Source organism: Aegilops tauschii, chromosome 2 (assembly GCF_002575655.3).
Source record: "Aegilops tauschii subsp. strangulata cultivar AL8/78 chromosome 2, Aet v6.0, whole genome shotgun sequence".
Lineage (NCBI taxonomy): Eukaryota > Viridiplantae > Streptophyta > Magnoliopsida > Poales > Poaceae > Aegilops > Aegilops tauschii.
Genome location: NC_053036.3, coordinates 653,745,777 through 653,767,949, shown reverse-complemented (window position 1 = coordinate 653,767,949; position 22,173 = coordinate 653,745,777). Strand labels below are relative to the sequence as shown.

At 39.3% G+C, this 22,173-nt stretch overlaps 1 protein-coding gene across 1 annotated transcript; it reads left to right on the top strand.

Annotated features, from left to right (window-relative positions):
- The first annotated feature begins 13,651 nt into the window (after nt 1-13,651).
- On the top strand, nt 13,652-21,732 carry LOC109745923 (uncharacterized). The gene is made up of 13 exons (XM_073509709.1): nt 13,652-13,836; nt 14,035-14,180; nt 15,807-15,975; nt 16,173-16,309; nt 18,355-18,386; nt 18,499-18,676; nt 18,764-18,973; nt 19,017-19,072; nt 19,395-19,435; nt 19,540-19,685; nt 20,245-20,413; nt 20,614-20,759; nt 21,361-21,732. The coding sequence occupies exons 1-13, from the start codon at nt 13,684-13,686 to the stop codon at nt 21,575-21,577; spliced, it is 1,800 nt and encodes a 599-aa protein (XP_073365810.1). The 5' UTR covers nt 13,652-13,683; the 3' UTR covers nt 21,578-21,732.
- Nucleotides 21,733-22,173: the final 441 nt, after the last annotated feature.

Sequence of the window (22,173 nt, the reverse complement as noted above, 5' to 3'; positions counted from 1 at the left end):
CAGTAGCGCCGCCTTACCAGTAGCGCTTCCCTGTAAAAAGCGTTGCAGATATTATCAGCAGCGCTCTTCACCAAAGCGCACTACTGCTATCAATGTATAGCAGTAGCGTGGGACGACAGGCGCTACTACTACATGTTAGCTGTAGTGCCTTATCAGTAGCGCATTGTCTCGCGCTACTGATAGGCCTGAAACCCGCGCTGCTGCTAGGCTTTTCCCTAGTAGTGAGTGCTTAGGCGAAGCCCAGCGCCGGTAACTTCATCATCACCGTCGCCACGCCGTCGTGCTGACGGAACTCTCCCTCGGCCTCAACTGGATCAAGAGTACGAGGGACGTCATCGAGCTGAACGTTTGCTGAACACGGAGGTGCCGTACGTTCGGTGCTAGGATCGGTCGGATCGTGAAGACCTACAACTACATCAACCGCGTTGATAAACGCTTTCGCTTTCGGTGTACGAGGGTACGTGGACACACTCTCCCCGCTCGTTGCTATGCATCTCCTACATAGATCTTGCGTGATCGTAGGAAATTTTGAAATACTGCGTTCCCCAACAAAGGGAATGCCATTTTTTAATAACATCATGTCGAACTGAATCGTCCAGTCCTTATCAATGGCCAAGTTGGCCACATGCATGAACTCCTCCCTTCGCCAACAAGGGATACGTTGAGAATGATAAAAAGAAAACAGAAATAAGACAATTGTGGGCGCAACATTACCAAACCACAAGCTATAACACTTACTAAAGGGAACATATTGCCCACTCCACGGAGTCCACATGAAGATCAACACATATCTCATTGCAAGTTAGGTGAACTTTGAAACATGCGCCTACCCTCCTGTCGCCACAGAAGTGGCATCCTTCGTTCATTTCCTATGCTCATGTTTTGGAATAAATATGCATGTGAATATTGATACCGAGAAGACATGGATATGTAGAATAAAAGGCTACCAATTATGTAAATATTTTAAACATCAACCAATATTAAAGGCTATGGATGGAGAAAAATTATGCATTAATTACTTATGCTAAAAAAATGAAACATTGAGTGTATGAAATCTCACAGAACGAAAATTAATCAGCGTCTCATGGTATTTTCTACACTCTTTTGAAGCCCTGTATGTTGGAGCACCCCAAATAAATATGCATGTGAATAATGATATGGATATGACATGGATATATAGAATAAAAGGCTACCAATCATGCGGAAATCCATTGGTGCTCCTAGGAGCACGCGCTTCTGCACGTGAAAAAATATTTCAAAGTGTGAAAAAATTCCAAACAAAAATCTGGCGCATACAGCTCGACATTATATGTGTGCACGTCAAGTTTCGGAGAAAACAGATATTTTTCGTGGCTAGTCTAAAAAAGACAAAAGGATGTCTTGTGAAAAGCGTTTTTAATACCGAATTTTGTCTTTTTCATACGCGACACATAAGTTGTTGGTTTTTCGCGAAACGACTTTGTGAATATGTACAATATCGAGATGTACGCGCCAATTTTTGTTTGGAATTTTTTTTCCATTTCAAAATATGTTTAAAACACAATTTAAAAACCAGGAGCGCGTGTTCCCATGTGCCAAAAAAATGGGCATGACTTATGCTAAAAAAATGAAACAATGAGTGTATGAAATCTCACAAAACAAAAAGTAATCAACGTTTCATGATATTTTCTACACTCTTTTGAAGCCATGTATTGTTGGAGCACTCCAAATAAACATGCATGTGAATATTGATACCGAGAAGACATGGATATATAGAATAAGAGGCTACCAATCATGTAAATATATTAAACATCAACCAATATTAAAGGCTATGGATGGACAGAAAAATTGGGCATGACTTATGCTAAAAATGAAATTTGAGTGTATGAAATATCACAAAATGGAAATTAATCAACGTTTCATGATATTTTCTACACTCTTTTGAAGCCCTGTATTGCTGGAGCACTCCAAAAAAATATGCATGTGAATATTGATACAGATTAGACATAAAGGCTACAAATTATGAATAAATATATTAAACATCAACAAATATTAAAGGGTATGGATGGACAGGAAAATTGGGCATGACTTATGCTAAAAAATGAAACATTGAGTGTATGAAATCTCACGAAACAGAAATTAATCAACGTTTCATGATATTTTCTACACTCTTTTGAAGCCTTGCATTGTTGGAGCACTCTAAATAAATATGTATTTGAATATTGATACGAATAAGACAAGGACAGATTAAAAGGCTACCAGTTATGTGAATCAAATCTACTAATGTGAGTCTGTACTAATGTGAATCTATAAATGTGTGAATCAAATCTACTAATGTGAAGATCTACTAATGTGAGTCTGTACTAATGTGAATCTATAAATGTGTGAATCAAATCTACTAATGTGAAGATCTACTAATGTGAGTCTGTACTAATGTGAATCTATAAATGTGTGAATCAAATCTTCTAATGCTAAGATCTACTAATGTGAGTCTGTACTAATGTGAATCTATAAATGTGTGAATCAAATCTACTAATGTGAGTATAATAATGTGAAGATCTAATAATGTGAATCTAAACACTAACATTCACATTTATAATCTATAAATATGTTTATCTATGCATGTATAGAATTTATAAACAGTAACATTCATCTACATACGTGAATCTATTACTAAGTAATATTCAACTACAATGTATACACAGTAGTTACCCGTGCACTACTTGAGTGCGAGGCAGAGGAGGAATTGGTAGTGGCGACAGAGTTGGAGGAGTCGGCTGGCGGCGGCGTCATGCCCCCGTTGTTGGCTGAGGAAGACATGGAGACTAGGTGCCGACGACGGAGTAGGCCTGATGACTAGGGTCCACCAGTGACGACGGGGGCACGAGAGAGGAGTACCCCGACAAACGAGGGGGTCGCGGCAGAGAAGGGAAGCAGGGGTTTAGGGGTGCGGCGACGAGGGCAGACGCACCGTAGGAGGCGGTCGCGCCGGCGATGGGGCGCGGCGGAGGAGGCGCGCGATGATGAGTGCAGACGCGGCGGCAGAGGAGCGACGCAGGAGGACAGCCGTGCCGACGAGCATGGCTCGGTGGCCGAGGGGGGTGGCGGCGGCGGAGAATCGACAAGATTTTTAACTGCCTTTTTGTGATGGGAAAGTGGTAGTTTTGGGGGGAAATGAAACTTTTGTTGACTGGTTTAGCTGTGGCGGGTATATCCCGGTTCCCGCCACACATATATTCTGCCATGAGATGGCATCGGGCATTGCCAACTAGTGGCGGTTGTCACGAGATGCCCGCCACTGCTATTACACTTAACTGTGGCGGGCACCTATTGACGCTCGCCATAGCTGAGTTATGCAAAATAGCCCATGTGGAACATTTTACGTGTGGCGGGCAGTTGTGCGTGCCCGCCACTACTGCTCAATTTGTTGTGGCAGGCGTTGTTTATTACCCGCCACTGCAAACTTTTCAAAATAGCTTTGGCGGGGACCCCGCCTCGCCGCCACTCATTAGGGTTCACCTATAAGCCCTTTCCCAGTAGTGAAATAGATGAGTGAGAATAAAATGACTTTCTCAATTGCGGCGGAAGAATATTTCACAAAGAGATTTATTTGAAATTGGAGATTCCCTTTTTAGAATTTGGAGTTAGATTGCATCTAAAATCTATTGAAATATTTCGAATGATTTATTAAATAAAATATGAGAGGAGATAATATGACTTCTCCAAAATCATCATTGGTAATATTTAATATTGCTTACTTGTTACTTTGGGTATTATAGAACCCTAAAACAATTTTTGGAATTTATAATAATTTATTATTAAGTAAGTTCATAGAAATATTTATTGGGTTTGTCTAGGGCACATCTGGATGTGTTCTAGTTATTGCACATCTAGGTGGTTCAATCAAACTAAAAAGAAAAAAAAAGATTAGAAAAAATATCCGAACGAATCTTCACGTAAAATTAATAGTATAAAACTTAGATGTGCAATACTTAGGGCACATCTAGATCTGCCCTAGCAAATCTGATATTTTTTATCTGTCGATTGGGACAATTTTCCAAAGATTTTGCAAGTAATAAGGATTATTAAACATTTTTCTGTAACTGTTCAAAAAATATAGTAATTCGGAGTTCATATCCGCCGCCACGTTCGCTGAAGGTTGCATCACAAACTTCGAAATATATCCGCCGCCACGTTCGCTGGGTACTCTAACCTCCTTTCTTTCTATTTCTCCATGGCGCATCTCTTTGATATGCTATTTTGTTCGAATGAGCGAGGACTCAAGTCCGACGATCGCTACAGTCCTGTCAAGCTCCGGCGGCCTAACTCCAACGCCGAGGGCGCTCTACTCGCCTCTGTCTACTTCACCCTGTTCGCTGGAGGCCAACGGAAGTACGACGCCGGCGATAACCGAGCCGCAGGCCGCCTCCTCGACCAACTCCGGCCATCTCTCTCTCTCTCTCTCTCTCTCTCTCTCTCTCTCTCCCCGCGTCTAAAAAAACACTGAACTTAACGCACGTGGCAGCCCAATTCCTTATCTCGTATCCCTTCGTCCGAAATTACTTGTCGCAAAAATGATAAAAATAGATGTATCTAGAACTAAAATATGTCTAGATACACCCATTTCACCGACAAATATTTCCTGACAGAGGAAGTATTTATTTTCAGAAAATATCCAAACTTCAAAAATTCATATCTCCTAAACCATATGTCCGAATTTGACAAATTGTATATCCCCGAATTCCTTGGAACCTGTACTTATGATGGAGCAAACATATTTCACTTTTAGTAATTTCGAATTTGATTCAAATTTAATAGGTTAATTTGAGTAAATTTGGTATGACGTTTAATATACAAGTCAAATAGAAATGTCCCCTTCATAAGAACTTATCCGGAGGACCATACCTTTCTCTTAAAGCACTTTCCCTAATTTTTAAATTATGTCTAGCTACTTGTTTGGCCTCAACACTTCATATATCATTTCTTTTATCGTAATCCAATTCCATCATTCGTTTAAACTTTTTTTCTTGACTAAATTTTACTAAGAGAATCCTTAGAAACCCCTCTGGCCATATTATCGTAATTTCCAAATTTGGACTTAGGAAATGTTTAGACAAATTTCTTTACCATAAACCCTCATGCCGTCCAACTCCAATTACCATATAGTAAATCATAAGCAAAAATTTCCAAAGGATTTCTTCATAGGAATTTATTTATATGATCTTGCTCCACAACAATGTCTTGATACCGACACTTGAATTTAGGCGGAACACCATATGGTTATATTCAAATCTCTACAAAACCCAATATGGACCTCGACATGGAATTTGGGTTCAAATAATAACTTGGATTGGACCATGATATGATCTTAATCTCATGATTAACTTTGGCATTTCATATGTTCAAAGCACAAAGGAGTTGGAACATATTCCTGAACCCTTTTGTTAAACTGGACGGACTACATCCATGATCTTTTCTTATGTCAAATAGATCAAACCCTAGAGTATGACTCATGTCATATCTCCATTCAAATTGAGCTCCCTATCCAAACCCATGGCCATGCTTAGCTATTATCTTAGCAATATTACTAGATAAATTACTTTATTGGATCTTTATTTGAATATCTTGCATGTTGAAGTATTTTCGTTTATCAGTAGATATGTCGTAAAGTGGAGGAGTGACAATAACAAGTAGGAATCAACTTCAAGACACAGGCAAGTCGCAACTTGATCATTGCTTGTCCTATGTTTTCGTAGAATGCATAAACTCTTTAACTTTTCATAGTATGCATATTTTACTAAAAGGTTTTGCAAAGTATTATTGCTAGCTACAGCCTTAGGTTCAAATTCATATCTATGCTTGGCCATGCTTGCAAAAATGGGTGGGTTGAAAATCAAACGAGTTTTAAACATTAAACTTGCTCTCTTTTGGAGCAACATCTTGTGATTTTTTTCAAAAACAAAATTATATACTATTTTACTACTACTCTCTGTGCGGAATGGTATTGACGGGAGCGTCTACAAATGATTGCACCCATCGGGGTCTTGTAGTGAATGCGCCCGACTGGGGTCTTGCACACAGGTTTTTGGTGGGCACTGCCGTCCAGGAGACCGAGATCTTCCGAGTACAGTTTGATCTAGCTTCCAATACAGTCGCATGCTACTATGGCTCTGGCTTAGCTTAGTACTAACAGGAAATCCTACCCTAGGACAGCCATCGGATAGAGGCCTTCGTGCCTAAGTTGCGGGCAGCTTGGGCGATATAGGGGGCTGTTACTGAAAGGCTTCGTCACAATCTCCTCCTAGTCGCGCACCAAGTGTGTAAAGATAAACGGGGTTGATTGTGTCATGAGGGGAACATGTATGATCTTTGTAGAAAGTTTAACCTAATCGATTAGTCGTGCCCCGGTTACAGGAAAATTTGAGCAACTGAAGGCTTGGACTGAAGAAGAATGTCCCCTCTCTTTTCTAAAAAATCTGTTTTAAGGGTATAGGTTGAGGATTGAGCATAGGGAATGTGTTTCACTTCAACCCTATGTATGTTTTTACGTAAATCGGAGAATGAGATTTGGTGCATATATCCAAATGTCTTACTCCTAACTTTTATACTAAAAATTATTTTTGATTTCAAAGAAATCTTATAAAAAATTAGTACAGGAGAAAATTGGCTTTATGCAAACCAAACTTCCACCAATACTTACCCTGCATATGTATTATGTTATAATTTCCTTTGCAACTTCTGAGTACATTTCACGTACTCATCCACACATGTCATGTGGAGATCTCGACAGATTAAGAGATGATATGGTTACTGTCTACACTCAGCAAGCCCAATGGTGTTGATGAGCCCTAACTTAGCGATTACATATTATTTTGTTGTATTATGTGCCAGCTTTACTTGTGCCTAAGGTATGCATTTAAATAATACTGGATCTATCGTTGTAGTAAAATGATATATGCTTCACTAATATTCACACTTGTTGTGTGTGCTAGCTACGATCCAGGGATAGCATAATAAACGCAGAAACTTGGATTCTACCAAATCTTGGTTGTTACAGCGAGGCACTGCTAGTACGACGCCGCTGATAGAAGACTCCTAGCAGCATTTAACGTGGACGCTGCTAATAGATTCCAACATAGCAGCGTTTGGAATAAATGCTACTAGCACTACGACAGCGGCAGTGTGAACCTGGCCGAACGTGACTAAGTTTGCAGTGTCTGGGTTAGCGTGAATTCTGCTGGTAGCAATCGACAGAATGAAAAAGTATTCAACGGATTGTCCTAAACAGTTCAACACAGTTAATAGCATATTTCAGCACAATTTATCACACAATACAACATGTTAACAAAGTTAACTACATCACATAGTACGTACACATAGCTGGATGCCCTTTCGGTAGTTCTAATTGATCTATGCATACTAGTAGAGAACATAGTACTAACAAGCATATATACTACAAGTTAACAATGTCGGCCAAATATGGTGGTGGTGGTATCCTCGGTGGCATTAGCCCAAGGATACAACCCCACCAGGCTCTTTGAACCCGGATTAGAGATTTCATTTCTTGTAACGCCCATTTGATGACCAATTGCGGATTTCTACGAGTTGACATTCGGGGACGCTCTGCATCGGTGGCCTCAAAGATGACAACTCTGCTGCATTCCTCAATGTAGCTAGTAGCTAGATGGATTCTTCTCTATCTTTGGTCTTCAATACAATGTTCTGCAAGATCTTCATGAAGTTCTATCCGATGTAATCTTTTTCTGCGGTGTGTTTGTTGGGATCCAATGAATTGTGGGTTTATGGTTAGATTATTCATTAAAAGTAATGAGTATTTTCTTAACTTTATTATGCATGATTATGATAACTTTGTATTTCTCTTAGATCTATCCGTTTGATTTGGCCAACTAGATTGATTTATTCTTCAGTGGGAGAGGTGCTTTGTATTGTATTGTTCCTACTAAGGATAGGGTTTATTCATATTTCTTGAGTTTACTTTGTCAACATCATGTCATCTTTCTTAAAGCGTTACTCTATTTGTCATGAACTTAATACCATAGATGCATGTTGGATAGCGATTGATTGGTGGAGTAATAGAAGTAGATGCAGGCAGGAGTCGGTCTACTTGTCACGGACGTGATGCATATATGTGTGATCATTGCCATGAATAACGTCATAACTATGCGCTTTTCAATCAATTACCTAACAGTAATTTGTTTACCCACCGTATTCTATGTGTTCAAGAGAGAAGCCTCTAGTGAAAACTATGGCCAATGGGTCTACTTTAATCATATTACGAAAACAAAAAATAGCTTGCTCTAATTTATTTGCTTTAGTTTTGTTTCGTAATTTATCTATCTACTACTAAAAGATTTAATCCTTGCAAGTAACCAGTTCAAGGGGATTGACAACCCTCTTGCCTGTGTTGGGTGCAAGTATTTGCTTTTGTGTGTGCAGGGTGTTGTTCACTGGGATTTGTGTGATTCTCCTATTGGTTCAATAACCTTGGTTCTCACCGAGGGAAATACTTATCTCTACTATACTACTCCACCCTTCCTATTCAGGGAAAATCCCAACGCAACTCACAGCTAGCAGAAAGAATTTCTGGCACTGTTGCCTGGGAGACATCATCAAATCTTATCAAGTACCTTCAAACTGTCATCTACTCGCTCTAATTTTTTTTGCCTCTCTTTTCATCTCCCTCCACTTCTCTAAAAAATAAAAACACAAAAATATTTTACTTTGTAAGTTTGCTTGCTTGTCGCTAGGTCTCAAGAGAACACTAAGTTGTGTAATTTTTCAAATACTACTAATAATGATTTTATTAGTACTTCAGTTGCTCCTCCCGCCAGTAGGGAGGAGTCGTATATATTAATGTTTCCTTGCTAAATCTTGTTATGAAAGAACAATTTTCTAGAAATCCTAATGAGGATGTTGCATCCCATCTTAATACCTTCGTTGAATTATGTGATATGCAAAAGAAAAAAGATGTGGATAATGATATATTAAGTTGAAATTATTTCCTTTCTTGCTAAGAGATCATGCTAAAACTTGGTTTTCATCCTTGCCTTGCAATAGTATTGATTCTTGCGATAAATGTAAGGATGCTTTCATTGCCAAGTATTTTCCTCCCACTAAGATTATTTCTCTTAGAAATCAAATCATGAACTTTAGGCAAAATTGAGCATGAACATGTTGTATAGTCTTGTGAGAGAGTGAAATTAATGAATAAAAATAGTCCCACTCATGGATTAAGCTTATGGATGATAATACAAAAAATTATGCGGGACTAAACTTTGTGTTGAAAATCTTCTAGACTCTAGGAACTTTTATGGAAATCACATTCAGAGAAGCTACAAAACTCCTTGATAATATAATGACAAATTATTCACAATGGCACACTGAACGAGCTCTAACTGGTAAGAAGGTAAACTCTATCGAAGAAGTTTCAACTTTGAGTGATAAAATGGATGCTCTTATGAAAATGCTTTCTAGTAAAAATGCTTATGTTGATCGCAATGATGTGCCACTATCTACTTTGATTGAGCAAAATAATGAGGCTATTGATGTGAATTTTGTCTTTAGAAATAATTTCAACAACAATGCTTATAGAGGTAATTTCAACCCTAGACCGTATCCCGATAATTCCTCTAATAACAATGGTAATTCCTATGGAAATGTTTACAATAACAATAATGGGATACCTATTGAACTTGAGAACAACATTAAATAATTTATTAGTTTAGAAAAGATTTAGTTCCTATGGTAGAAGAAAAACTACATAAAGTTGATGATACGGCTAGAAACATGGATCGAATTTTGCCACCTAAGCATGATATTAATGAGTTTACAAAGTCTATCCAAGTCTCCATTATTGAAAGTAAGGAGAGAACCGCTAGGTTGAGGGCTATGCGAGAATTTCTAGAAAAGGCTATTCCGTCCGTATTTTATTGTAATCATGATGAGGATATTAAAATGATTGGTGTCTCACCTATTGAATCTTTGTTTAGTAAAATAAAACTTGATGACAAAGGGACTGGAGATGAGTCAACTTTAGCTAGAAGGTGTCCCAATTGTTCGGAAGGTGATGATCTTAATGATAAAAATGATAAAAGTGGGTTTGGAGAGGTCAAGACTTTAAATAGTGATGTGCCCACTACTTTGGATTACAAGGACTTTAATTATGATAAATGTTCTTTGGTTAAATGTATTTCGTTGTTGTAATCCATGATAAATTCACCTAAATTCTTATGAACAAAATAAAGCTCATGAAGAATGTCTAGAATTGGAGGTTTCTATCCCTAGGAAATTGCATGATGAATGGAAACGTACTATTAAAGTTAAGATTAAAGATTATGAATGTAATGCTTTTTTTGATCTAGGTGCTAGCGTCTTTACTATACCAAAATCTTTATGTGACGTGCTAGATCTCACTGATATGGATGAATATTCCCTTAACTTGCATCTAGTGGATTCAACCATTAAGAAACCCTTGGGCAGAATAAATGATGTTCTCATACTTGATAATAGAAATTATGTGCCCATGGATTTTATTGTGCTTGGTATTGAACGTAATCCATCTTGTCCTATAATACTTGGTAGGCCTTTACTACATGATACGTCTCCAACGTATCTATAATTTTTGATTGCTCCATGCTATATTATCTACTGTTTTGGACATTATTGGGCTTTATTATTCACTTTTATATTATTTTTGGGACTAACCTATTAACCGGAGGCCTAGCCCAGAATTGCTGTTTTTTTGCCTATTTCAGAGTTTCGCAGAAAAAGAATATCAAACGGAGTCCAAACGGAATGAAACCTTCGGGAGCGCGATTTTTGGAACGAACATGATCCAGGAGACTTGGACCCTACGTAAGAGAAGCTTCCAGGAGGCCACGAGGTAGGGGGGCGCGCCTACCCCCCCAGGGCGCGCTCTCCACCCTCGTGGGCCCCCTGTTGCTCCACCGACGTACTTCTTCCTCCTATATATAGCTACGTACCCCCAAACGATCAGATACGAAGGCAAAAACCTAATTCCACCACCACAACCTTCTGTACCCACGAGATCCCATCTTGGGGCCTGTTCCGGAGCTCCGCCGGAGGGGGCATCCATCACGGAGGGCTTCTACATCAACACCTTAGCCCCTCCGATGAAGTGTGAGTAGTTTACCTCAGACCTTCGGGTCCATATTTATTAGCTAGATGGCTTCTTCTCTCTTTTTGGATCTCAATACCATGTTCTTCCCCTCTCTCGTGGAGATCTATTTGATGTAATCTTCTTTTTGCGGTGTGTTTGTTGAGACCGATGAATTGTGGGTTTATGATCAAGTTTATCTATGAACAATATTTGAATCTTCTCTGAATTCTTTTATGTATGATTGGTTATCTTTGCAAGTCTCTTCGAATTATCAGTTTGGTTTGGCCTACTAGATTGATCTTTCTTGCAATGGGAGAAGTGCTTAGCTTTGGGTTCAATCTTGCGGTGTCCTTTCCCAGTGACGGTAGGGGCAGCAAGGCACGTATTGTATTGTTGCCATCGAGGATAACAAGATGGTTTTTTTATCATATTGCATGAATTTATCCCTCTACATCATGTCATCTTGCTTAAGGCGTTACTCTGTTTTCATGAACTTAATACTCTAGATGCATGTTGGATAGCAGTCGATGAGTGGAGTAATAGTAGTAGATGCAGGCAGGAGTCGGTCTACTTGTCTCGGACGTGATGCCTATATACATGATCATACCTAGATATTCTCATAACTATGCTCAATTTTATCAATTGCTCAACAGTAATTTGTTCACCCACCGTAAAATACTTATGCTCTTGAGAGAAGCCACTAGTGAAACCTATGGCCCCTGGGTCTATCTTCATCATATTTTACTTTGCTTTTATTTTACTTTGCATCTTTATCATAAAAATACCAAAAATATTATCCTATCATAGCTATCAGATCTCACTCTCATAAGTGACCGTGAAGGGATTGACAACCCCTTATCGCGTTGGTTGCGAGGATTTATTTGTTTTGTGTAGGTGCGAGGGACTCGCACGTAGCCTCCTACTGGATTGATACCTTGGTTCTCAAAAACTGAGGGAAATATTTACGCTACTTTGCTGCATCACCCTTTCCTCTTCAAGGGAAAACCAACGCAGTGCTCAAGAGGTAGCACTACGAACCATTGGTGCTATTATATTTGAAGAAGTATTTTTCTGCCGTTGCAATATCCTGTTTCATGAGATCCAATCTGAAGGTATGTTCTAGTACTCTGCCGAAAGGGGAAACCATTGCCAAAGAATTCTTCATCAACCTTGCTGCCTCCTTAACCATGTGTTAGTAGTTCCTTTAGGACCTTAGGGTCCATAACAGTAGCTAGATCTCTCTCTCTCTCTCTCTCTCTGATCTTCAATACCATGTTCCCGTGAGCTACCTGACATGATCATGATCAATTTGATATAATATGTGGATGTCTTTGTTGGGATATGATGGATAGGTACTTTATGATTAGATTGTAAATTGAAATCAATTGAATCTTTTGAGGGGTTTTTATGTATAATTTAATAGCTTTGTATGCTCTCCGATCTATCTATCTTCTTTGGCCAAGTTTGATGGCATTATTTTTAGAGGGAGTTGTGATTTGTAGTGGGTTCTAATCTTGTGGTGTTCTATATCCCAGTGATAGAAAGGGACAAGGCACGTATTCTATTGTTGACGCTAAGGATAAAATGATAGTGCCTCGTCATATTGGTTGATGTTTTACTGTCTACATTATGTCATCTTGGTTATTGCAAAGCTCTGTTTCTTGTAAACTTAATACCTCAAGATGCATGCTGGATAGTAGTCTTAGGGTGTAGTATTAGTAGTAGATGTTGTTGGATTAATGGTCGACTTATCCTGGATGTAATTCCTATATGGTATTATACCATGAATTTTTATAGTCATAATATTGCAATATTAATCGTTGCCCAACTGTAATTTGTTCACCACACCACTTGCTTGCTTAAGAGAGATGCCACTAGTGAACCTATGCCCCCCTAGGCTATTCTCCTTTACCGAAAACCAATATTTTCTCTCCTGCCCTGCTGCCTTTACTATTATTTTGCTACCAATTATATTAATCACTTACAGCTTAATCTTGTAACTAGCAAGACAAGGGGATTGACAACCTTCTTGCCAGGTTGGGGACAAGTTTGTTTGTGTTTGGTGTGCAAGTGCCACTCGCTTTGTTTGCTGGGGTACTCCTTCTAGTTCAATAAACCTTTGTTGTTTAACTGAGGGAAATACTTACTGCTAGGTTACATCACCCTTACATATGGGGCATCCAAACAACTCTTACGAGAGAGCAAGCAATACTACATTGTACAGAAGTTTGACAAGACACATTTGGCTAGCCATGACACAAAAAATAATTACAAAAGCCACCTTAATTGATACGTTCTAGAACGCATTGGTGATAAGTTAGGAGACGACAAAACAAATTGTTCACTTTATCAAAGTTGCATATCCCATTTAATTCTCGAGATTTATGTATTTATTGTCGAATATCGAATACCAGAGCCAGAAATATATTGTAATTAATGACCTTTCTAGCGACAGTTGGATTCCACTTCCGATGTCGTATAAATAAATGGCCTACTCCTCGCCCTCCCTATTCAGCATTCATACTTTTACTAGTGTTACGCCACCCAATTCTCTCTGGTCCGCCATGGATGCGAGAGTTAGTGTAGAGGAGGCAAGGTCAATCATCACTAGGTTCAACAACAAAGGAAGTAGCTCTGATCGTGCCAATCACAACAACCATGATAACAATCCCGACACTAAGCTCCGCATGTGGTACCCTTGCGAGACCATGCAACAGGTAATGTATTTCTATGTTGATCTTGTAGTGGATATGCATGTTATGTACTGCTAAGAGAGGGATTTAACTGGATCCAATAGAACACACTCAATCATCTAGACCATGTGTGACCTTCCAAAAGTAATACAGTGGCACCAAAGGAGTAAGAGGTCACCAACTCACCATACAAGACACCAACTTTGTCTTTTTCCTCCATAGGATGCTATGCGAGTGATGGAGAAAGGCAAGGGCGTGATAGCTGTGACAGAGGAAAACAAGGTGGAGGCGCTAGAGAACAAGATGTCAACCTATGAACCAGTGATCACACTAAGCACCAGAAATGATTGGGCCCAGGAGGAACACTGGTAATTGATTTTGCGTACTTCCTAATTAGCAATTCTTCAACACAAGTGTACCAGTTATTCATCATGCGGGAATCGACTTTCATGAGATGGGATGATAATTTTTTGTGATGTATTTTTTAATATATAGATAGCACCTATTGCATATTTATAGGAGATGTCCTTTTGGGGGCAAATTTTGTTCATCCATTTTTTCTTATAAAGTTTATATTTAAGAGCGATAATTTTAGATGACAATATAATTTTTCACTAGATACTTCTGCTTCCCTTTAAAGGGGTGTAATTGCACTTCCCCTAAATGAATAGCATGCATCAATAGTTTGGTCACAATTAAAACATGTTATGATTGAAGCATACTAATGATATGAATATTAGACAACAATATGTCCATATTATTATAAAAATAAAAATTTGTCATTGAATTGATTAGAATGAGTGAAAATTTGTCTATGTCAAAATATCTTTATTGTTTTCAAGTCTCCAACTATTGTTTAATAAATTTTAAGTTTTAAGAGATAGATTTTTGTACCACACATATCTAAAACCATGTTTGTCAGGTAGCTCGTTCATTAACCTAACCTAACCTGCTCATCTTGAAATTTGTTAAGTCAAAAGGCTCTTTCTGCATGGATTGAGTGTCTATGGTCGTGGAAAATGGAAGGAAATTTCCAAGTAGTTTGTTACCGCTAGTACTTTTGTGGAGGTTTCAAGCCACACAAATAAGTACTTCAAGAGGCTAGCATAAAAAATCTAAGGCATCACTACAACATCAACGATCTAGGGGTTGAAATTGCCAAACCATGGATAATGGAGAATAGCTCTAGTTCCTGACAATCTCATCATTGGGGATGCTGACACCTAGAACCCAAAAAGCAGAAGAAACAAACAACAACTAGATGTGGGTACCAAATTAATAGATTAATTAGTCCAGAAATATAATAAAAATGGTGCCAAAACTATGGAAATACACACACACACACACATTTGAGATGTATCAGGGCCTGAACAAGCTCACCTTGTCGAGGACATTGGTGTGGGTGACATTAAGCCCGTTCTCGTTGCTTATTCTCGCCTTGGTGGCTCATGTATCTCCGCAAGGGACATCGCGCCTAGAAGGGCATGCCACCTTTGTTCAGAAAGGTCCCTTGGACTAATAGCACTTTCAGAATCAAAGTGCTTTAGGTGTTGAAGAGAATTTCTGCAGTGTTATGGTCGGTTATCACCAGGCTTGACCTTTGGTCTACTTTCTGACATTGCCACTCTGGTCAGGGGTCTGGTCCTCTGTCTCCCTCACCGCCGCTCCCCCTCTTCGGGTGTCACGTGGTGCTAACATGATGCGAGCGTTATTACGGAAAGCCACCTTAACTAATACGTTCTAGACATATTGCTGATAAGTTATGAAACGGAAAATATTGTTCACTATATACTGTGGGATATCCAACTATTCTTGAGATATACGGATTTATTACCGAATATCGGATACGACAACTAGAACTATATTCTAATTAATCAACATTATAGCGATAGTTGGATTCCACTTCTGATATGGTACAAATACATTGCCACTCTCCTTGCCCTCCCTATACAAACCTTCAGAGTTCTTACTTTTACTTGTTTTATGCCACCCAGCTCTCTTTGGTCCGCCGTGAATGAGAGAGTCAGTGTACAAGAGCCAAGGTCAATAATCACTTGGTTCAACAACAAGGAAAGTAGCTCTGATGGTGCCAATCAAAACATCTACAATAAGAAGCCCGACACTAAGCTCTGCATGTGGTACCCTTGCGAGACCATGCAACAGGTAATGTATTTCTATGTTGATCTTGTACTGGATATGCATGTTATGTCGTGTTAGGAGAGAGATTTTGTGGATCCAATAGAACACACTAAATCACCTAGACCATGTATGACCTTGCAAAAGTAATACAGTGGCACCAAAGGAGTAAGAGGTCACCAACTCACCATATAGGTCACCAATTTTGTCTTTTTCCTCCATAGGATGTGATGGAAAAAGGAAAGGGCGTGATAGCTATGACAGAGGAGAACAAGGTGGAGGCGCTAGAGAACAACATGTCAACCCATCAACCAGTGATCGCACCAAGCGCCAGAAACTATTCGACCCAGGAGGAACACTGGTAATTGATTTTGCATACTTCCTAATTAGTCATGAAATTCTTCAACACAAGTGTACCAGTTTAGTCATCATGTGGGAATCGACTTTCATGAGATGGGATGATAATTTTTTGTGATGTATTTTCGAATATATAGATAGCACCTATTGCATATTTATGGGAGATGTCTTTTTTGGGGTCATCTTTTGTTCATCCATTTTTTAATCAAATTTATATTTCAGAATGATAATTTTAGATGATGATATAATTTTTCACTAGATAATTCTACTTCCCTTTAAAGGTGTGGCACTTGCACTTCCCCTAAATGGATAGCATGCATTAACAGTTTGGTCACAGTTAAAAAAGGGACATTTTCATTTATGCCCCTAATTTGCGCCCACTCTTAAATTTACCCCTAAGTTTTTGATGTACTCAAATTTGCCCCTAAAAAGCATTTTAGGTCACGAGAATGCCCTTCCAGCTGGTCAAAGTTGTTTGACCGAAACTCTGAAAATTCATAACAAATTCATATGAACTCAGAAGAATTCAAATAAGATATCAAAATGTTCATAAAAATATCACCAATAAGCTCATATCATTTACGTTCATCACCTACACATGCATTTATTTGCATTCACCATAAATAGGGTTTTAATGTTATAAACCCTAAAATCTTTAAAGCGTGCTTTTGTCATGAACATAAAAGACATGTGCATATCCAAGTACTTTGTCACCGCCAGTACTCTTGTGGAAGTTTGAAACACACAAATAAGTACTTCAATAGGCCAGAGAAAAAATAAATCTAAGGCGACACTACAACATCAATGATCTAGTGGTTGAAATTGACAAACCATGGATAATGGAGAATAGCTCTAGTGCATGACAATCTCTCATCATCGGGGGATGCTGATACCTAGAACCCAAAATACAGAAAAAATAACTATGTGGTCACTAAATTAATAGGTTAGTCTAGAAAAATAAAAAATGATGACAAAACTATGCAATTATAATACACACACATTTGATATGTATCAGGGCCACACACTCAACTTGTCGTGGACGTTGGTTTGGGTGACATTGAGCCCGTTCTGATTGCTTAGGCCCTTCCCAATGCTCCTAGTTGTACATGTGCTAAGGGTGCCACATAGGCAAAAAAAGATGTGGCAAAGAAATTAAAGAGGAGAGTGAGCATTATGGTGACCCTAGGAAGAAACGATGCTAAGCACGTGGACCTATGTAAAATACCTACCAATCAATGCATGAAGTAATATAATTATTAAACAATTCAATGAGGGAATCTTAGCTACAAAAGCTAAGCACCATTGCATTGTGGAGATTAGTTGCTAAGGTTTTAAATGCACTTATTAGCACCTCACCTAAGCACCAATGCATTGGAAGAGGCCTTATTCCCGCCTTGTTGGCTCATGTGTCTCCTGCAAGGGACATCCCACCTAGAAGGGGATGCCACCTTCGTTTAGAAAGGTCCCTTGGACTAAGAGCACTTTCAGAGTTAAAGTTCTCGAGGTGTTGAAGAGCATTTCTACAGTGTTACAGTCGTTAATCACAAGGCTTGACCCTTGGTCTGCTTCCCAACCCTTCCACTCTGGTCAAGGGATCTGGGCCTCCACCCCCCTTGCCGCCACTCCCCCTCTTTGGGGTGTCATGTGGTGCTCCCTAAATGATATCCAGGGAAGAATATGTACTCTCTCTATGGTGTTGGGATCTCAGACCATGGAGGAGGCATTCCTTGCTCAGGAGGGTTAGGCCATCGCATGGTGCAGTACTTGTCCATCGCCTCCTTGCTGCCACCAATGATAGGGATGGCGAAGATTTGTCTTGCTGTCAATCAAAGACGAAGCAAAGGGAGTTCTAGAGGGATTCCCTGCCTCATCGAGGAACCACAAATTCCAGGGATATGATGGGCTATCTAGATCTGCTCATAGGGTCCACATACCCTACCCTACTTGGTGCTCCAACTATTGGTCTTTGTCCATGGGTTGAGTGTTTATAGCCATGGAAAATGGAAGAAATTATCCAATTACTTTGTCACCACCTATACTCTTGTGCAGGTTTCAAACCACACACATAAGCACTTCAAGAGGTTAGACAGAGAAATCTAAGGCGGCACTACAACATCAATAATCTAGGACTCGAAATTGCCAAACTCTAGATAATGGAGAATAATGTAGTGCATGACAATCTCTCATCATCAGGGATGCTGACAACTGGAACCGAAAAAATCTATCAGGGCCTGAGCGCGCTCACCTTGTTGAGGACGTTGGTGTGGGTGATATTAAGCCCGCTCTCAATGCTTCTTCTTCCCTTGGTGACTCATGTGCCTCCCGCAAGATGCAGCCTTCCTAGAAGGGGTTGCCATGTTCGTTCAGAAAGGTTCCTCAGACTAAGAGCACTTTGAGAGTCAGAGTGCTTAGGTGTTTAAGAGCATTTCTAAAGTGTTACGATCGTCGATATCACAAGGCTTGCCCTTGCTCTGCTTCCTGATCGTACCACTTTGGTCAAGGCTCCTGTGCCACCATCTTTCTCGCCACTGTCCCCCTCTGTGGTGCACGGTGTCGTGTGGCGCTCCCTACATGACATGCACAGAGGAACCTGCACAATCTCAAATGTGTTGGGATCTCAGACCATGGAGGAGGCATCACACACTCAAGAGGGTTTGGCCGTTCTGTGGTACGATACATGACCATCTTCTGCATGCTGCCACTGATGACAGGGATGGCAAGGATTCTTCTTATAGCCTCATCGAAGACAAAGCAAAGGGGGCAAGAGGTCTGCCCTAGCTCGTCGAGGAACCACTGATTCCGGGGGTCGGATGTGCTATCTAGATCTACTGATAGGGTCCACATGCCCAACCCCTACCTGGCGTGCCAACTATTGGTGTTTCATAACCACAACACAATCGAGGATGACAAATTTGTTCAGAGGGGCGTATGAGTGGCATGTCGAGATGGTAAGATGAGAGATAGAGAGTTTTCCCAGGCTTAGGCCCTCCGGAAGGAGGTAAGACCATACTCTTGCATCCAGTTCTGTATTGCTTGAGTGCCTGCCAACAATCATGATAATCAATGAAGATCTATTTTTGTGTAACAAGCTCATGGCCTAGCAGTGGAGGATAGGATGAAGATGGGTTCGGTGTGAACTCTAGGTCAAGATTGCTCCTAAAGGTGTTGGATCTACCCTAAAAGGTCTCCTAGCTTTCCGTATATACTCAATCGAGCTAGGGTTACTTGGTTCAGGTTGGTGATCAGGCCGGTTCATGCCAGGAGGTCTCGTTGGACCATGTCTTAGGAGGTCCTCTTTGCTTGTGTGGAAAGTCAGGGACGCCTTCCTGCACCCTCACCTTGTTCTGTCCCAAGGTCGCTCAGTTCCTGGGATTGGTACGGTGCTGCCAGAGCCCTTAGGTCTGGGGGACCCAAAGCTCCATTCATAGTACCTTTGTCAACATAATAGATGCATTGGAAATTTTATAGTTTTGATGTTAATTAATGTTCTTTAAATGATTGTACCTTCATTTTTCATCATATGTTGATATGCTTGCAACATCTTAAATTTGAACCTATAAACATATGAAAAACATTAATGTAGATTACATCAAGTACATAAGTCTGACAAGCCACATATTTGGCTAGCCGTGACACAAGCATTATCACAGAAAGTCACCTTAATTAATATGTTCTATAGCACATTGGTGATAAGTATGAAAAAACAACAAGAAGAAATTGTTCACTTTATTATTGTTGGGTATCCAATTTAATTCTTTATGTGTATGAATTTATTATTGAATATTGGATATGACATAACTAGAAATATTTTCTAACTAACCAAATTTATAGCGACAGTTGGATTCCACTTTCAATATGTGACAAATACATTACCCCCCTCCTTGCCCTCCCCATACAAACCTTCAGAGTTCATACTTTTACTTGTTTTATGCCACCCAGGTCTCTCTGGTATGCCATGAATGCGAGAGTTGGTGTAGAGGAGCCAGGGTCAATCATCACAGGGTTCAACAACAAGGAAAGTAGCCCTGTTGATGAAAATATTAGCAAGTACAATAACAAGCCCGACACAGAGCTCCGCATGCAGTACCATTGCGAGAGCATGCAACAGGTAATGTACTTCTGTGTTGATCTTGTAGTGGATATGCATGTTATGCTGTGTTAAGAGGGTGATTTAAGTGGATCCAATAGAGTACACTGAATCATCTATACCATGTATGAACTTGCAAATATTATATAGTGGCACCAAAGGAGTAAGGGGTCACCAACTCACAATTTTTACACCAATTTTGTGGGTTTTCCTGCGTATAGGAGGGTACGCGAGTGATGGAGGAAAGCAAGGACGTGATAGCTATGTCAGAGGATAACAATGTTGAGGTGCTAGAGAACGAGATGTCCATCCGTCAACCAGTAATTGCACCAAGCGCCAGAATTTATTGGACCAAGGAGGAACATTGGTAATTGATTTTGTGTACTTCCTAATTAGTCATGAACTTCTTCAACACAAGTGTACCAATTAGTCATCATTTGGGAATTATGACACAAAAATTATCATCCCATAATCTTTTTCACATTTATGCAGAATGTATTTTTGGGGGTGTACTTTGTTTATCCATTTTTATCTTAACAGCTTTATATTTAAGGACGAAAATTTTAGATGATGATATAATTTTTCACTAGATAGTTATCTTTCCCTTTAAATTTAGTGGCATTGGCACTTCTCCTAAATGGATAGCATGCATAAGCTATTTAGTCACAATAAAATGTTATGATTGCAAGTATAGCCATGATATGGATATTAGACAACAATATGTCCATGTTATTATAAAAATAATAGTTGTCATTGACATGACTAGAATGAGTGCAAATGTTTCTATATGGAAATAGCTTATGGTATTTAGATGTCCAACTATTTTGTTTACTAAACTTTAAAAGATAACTTTTGCTTCCACACATATCTATAACCATGTTTATTAGGTAGAAGTTTCATAAAAATGAATGAATTATGTGTAGCTCTTTCATAACCTAACTTGCCCATCTCGAACTTTATTATTCAAGGAACTTTCTCGATGGATTGAGTTTCTATGGCCGTGGGAAATGGAAGGAAATATCCAAGGATTTTGTCACCACCAAGACTCCTGTGCAGGTTTCAAGCCACGCACATAAGTACTTCAAGAGGCTAGAGAGAAAAAATCTAAGGCGGCGCTACAGCATCAACGATCTAGGGCTTGAAATTGCCGAACCGTGGATAATGGGGAATAGCTCTAGTGCATGACAATCTCGCGTCCTTGGGGATGTTGAACACCTGAACCCAAGTTTTAGATTGTGAACTCTGTTGCTAGCCCGGTTCTTACCATGAAAAACATTGTTCATTTTGGTTACTTTCTTAAGGGCTTGGCATCTAAGAATAATATCTTGTTGAATAAATTATCTCCCAGCTACTGTTTTGGGAGAGTGAACCATATTGCTTTTTTCTACTATTTATTATTTTGTTATGGATATTACAATTAATCTTTATGTGGTTTTAGTACTAATATGCATGTTTTTACTAAATACATTTCTAGTTTTTTAATTCCTGATTTCTTCCACTTACTACATGCATTGACAACTTGTAAATTAAAGTTGTATTTAGATGACACCATTAGCTTCATTATTTTTCAAATTTGACTCATCTTCTTATTTTATAGTTTAATGGTATTCTAGTCCATTTTGTAATTCATTTTGCATTCTCTGAGACACCCAGTATACATTTTTGTTGGGCTTCATAGTCAAAGGATAGAAATCATAATTAGGGTGCATAAGATACCTAATGTTGAAAATATGCCTTAGAGGCAATAATAGTGTATTATTATATTTCTTTTTTCATAATAA

Bases quoted from the DNA above. Each gene is read 5' to 3' on its own strand.
- LOC109745923 (XM_073509709.1), top strand. From the start codon at position 13,684: ATGGATGCGAGAGTTAGTGTAGAGGAGGCAAGGTCAATCATCACTAGG. The intron at 19,073-19,394 runs GTCTGCCCTAGC...TTGTGTAACAAG, and splicing joins CAAAGCAAAGGGGGCAAGAG to CTCATGGCCTAGCAGTGGAG. The intron at 20,414-20,613 runs GTAATGTACTTC...TCCTGCGTATAG, and splicing joins ATTGCGAGAGCATGCAACAG to GAGGGTACGCGAGTGATGGA.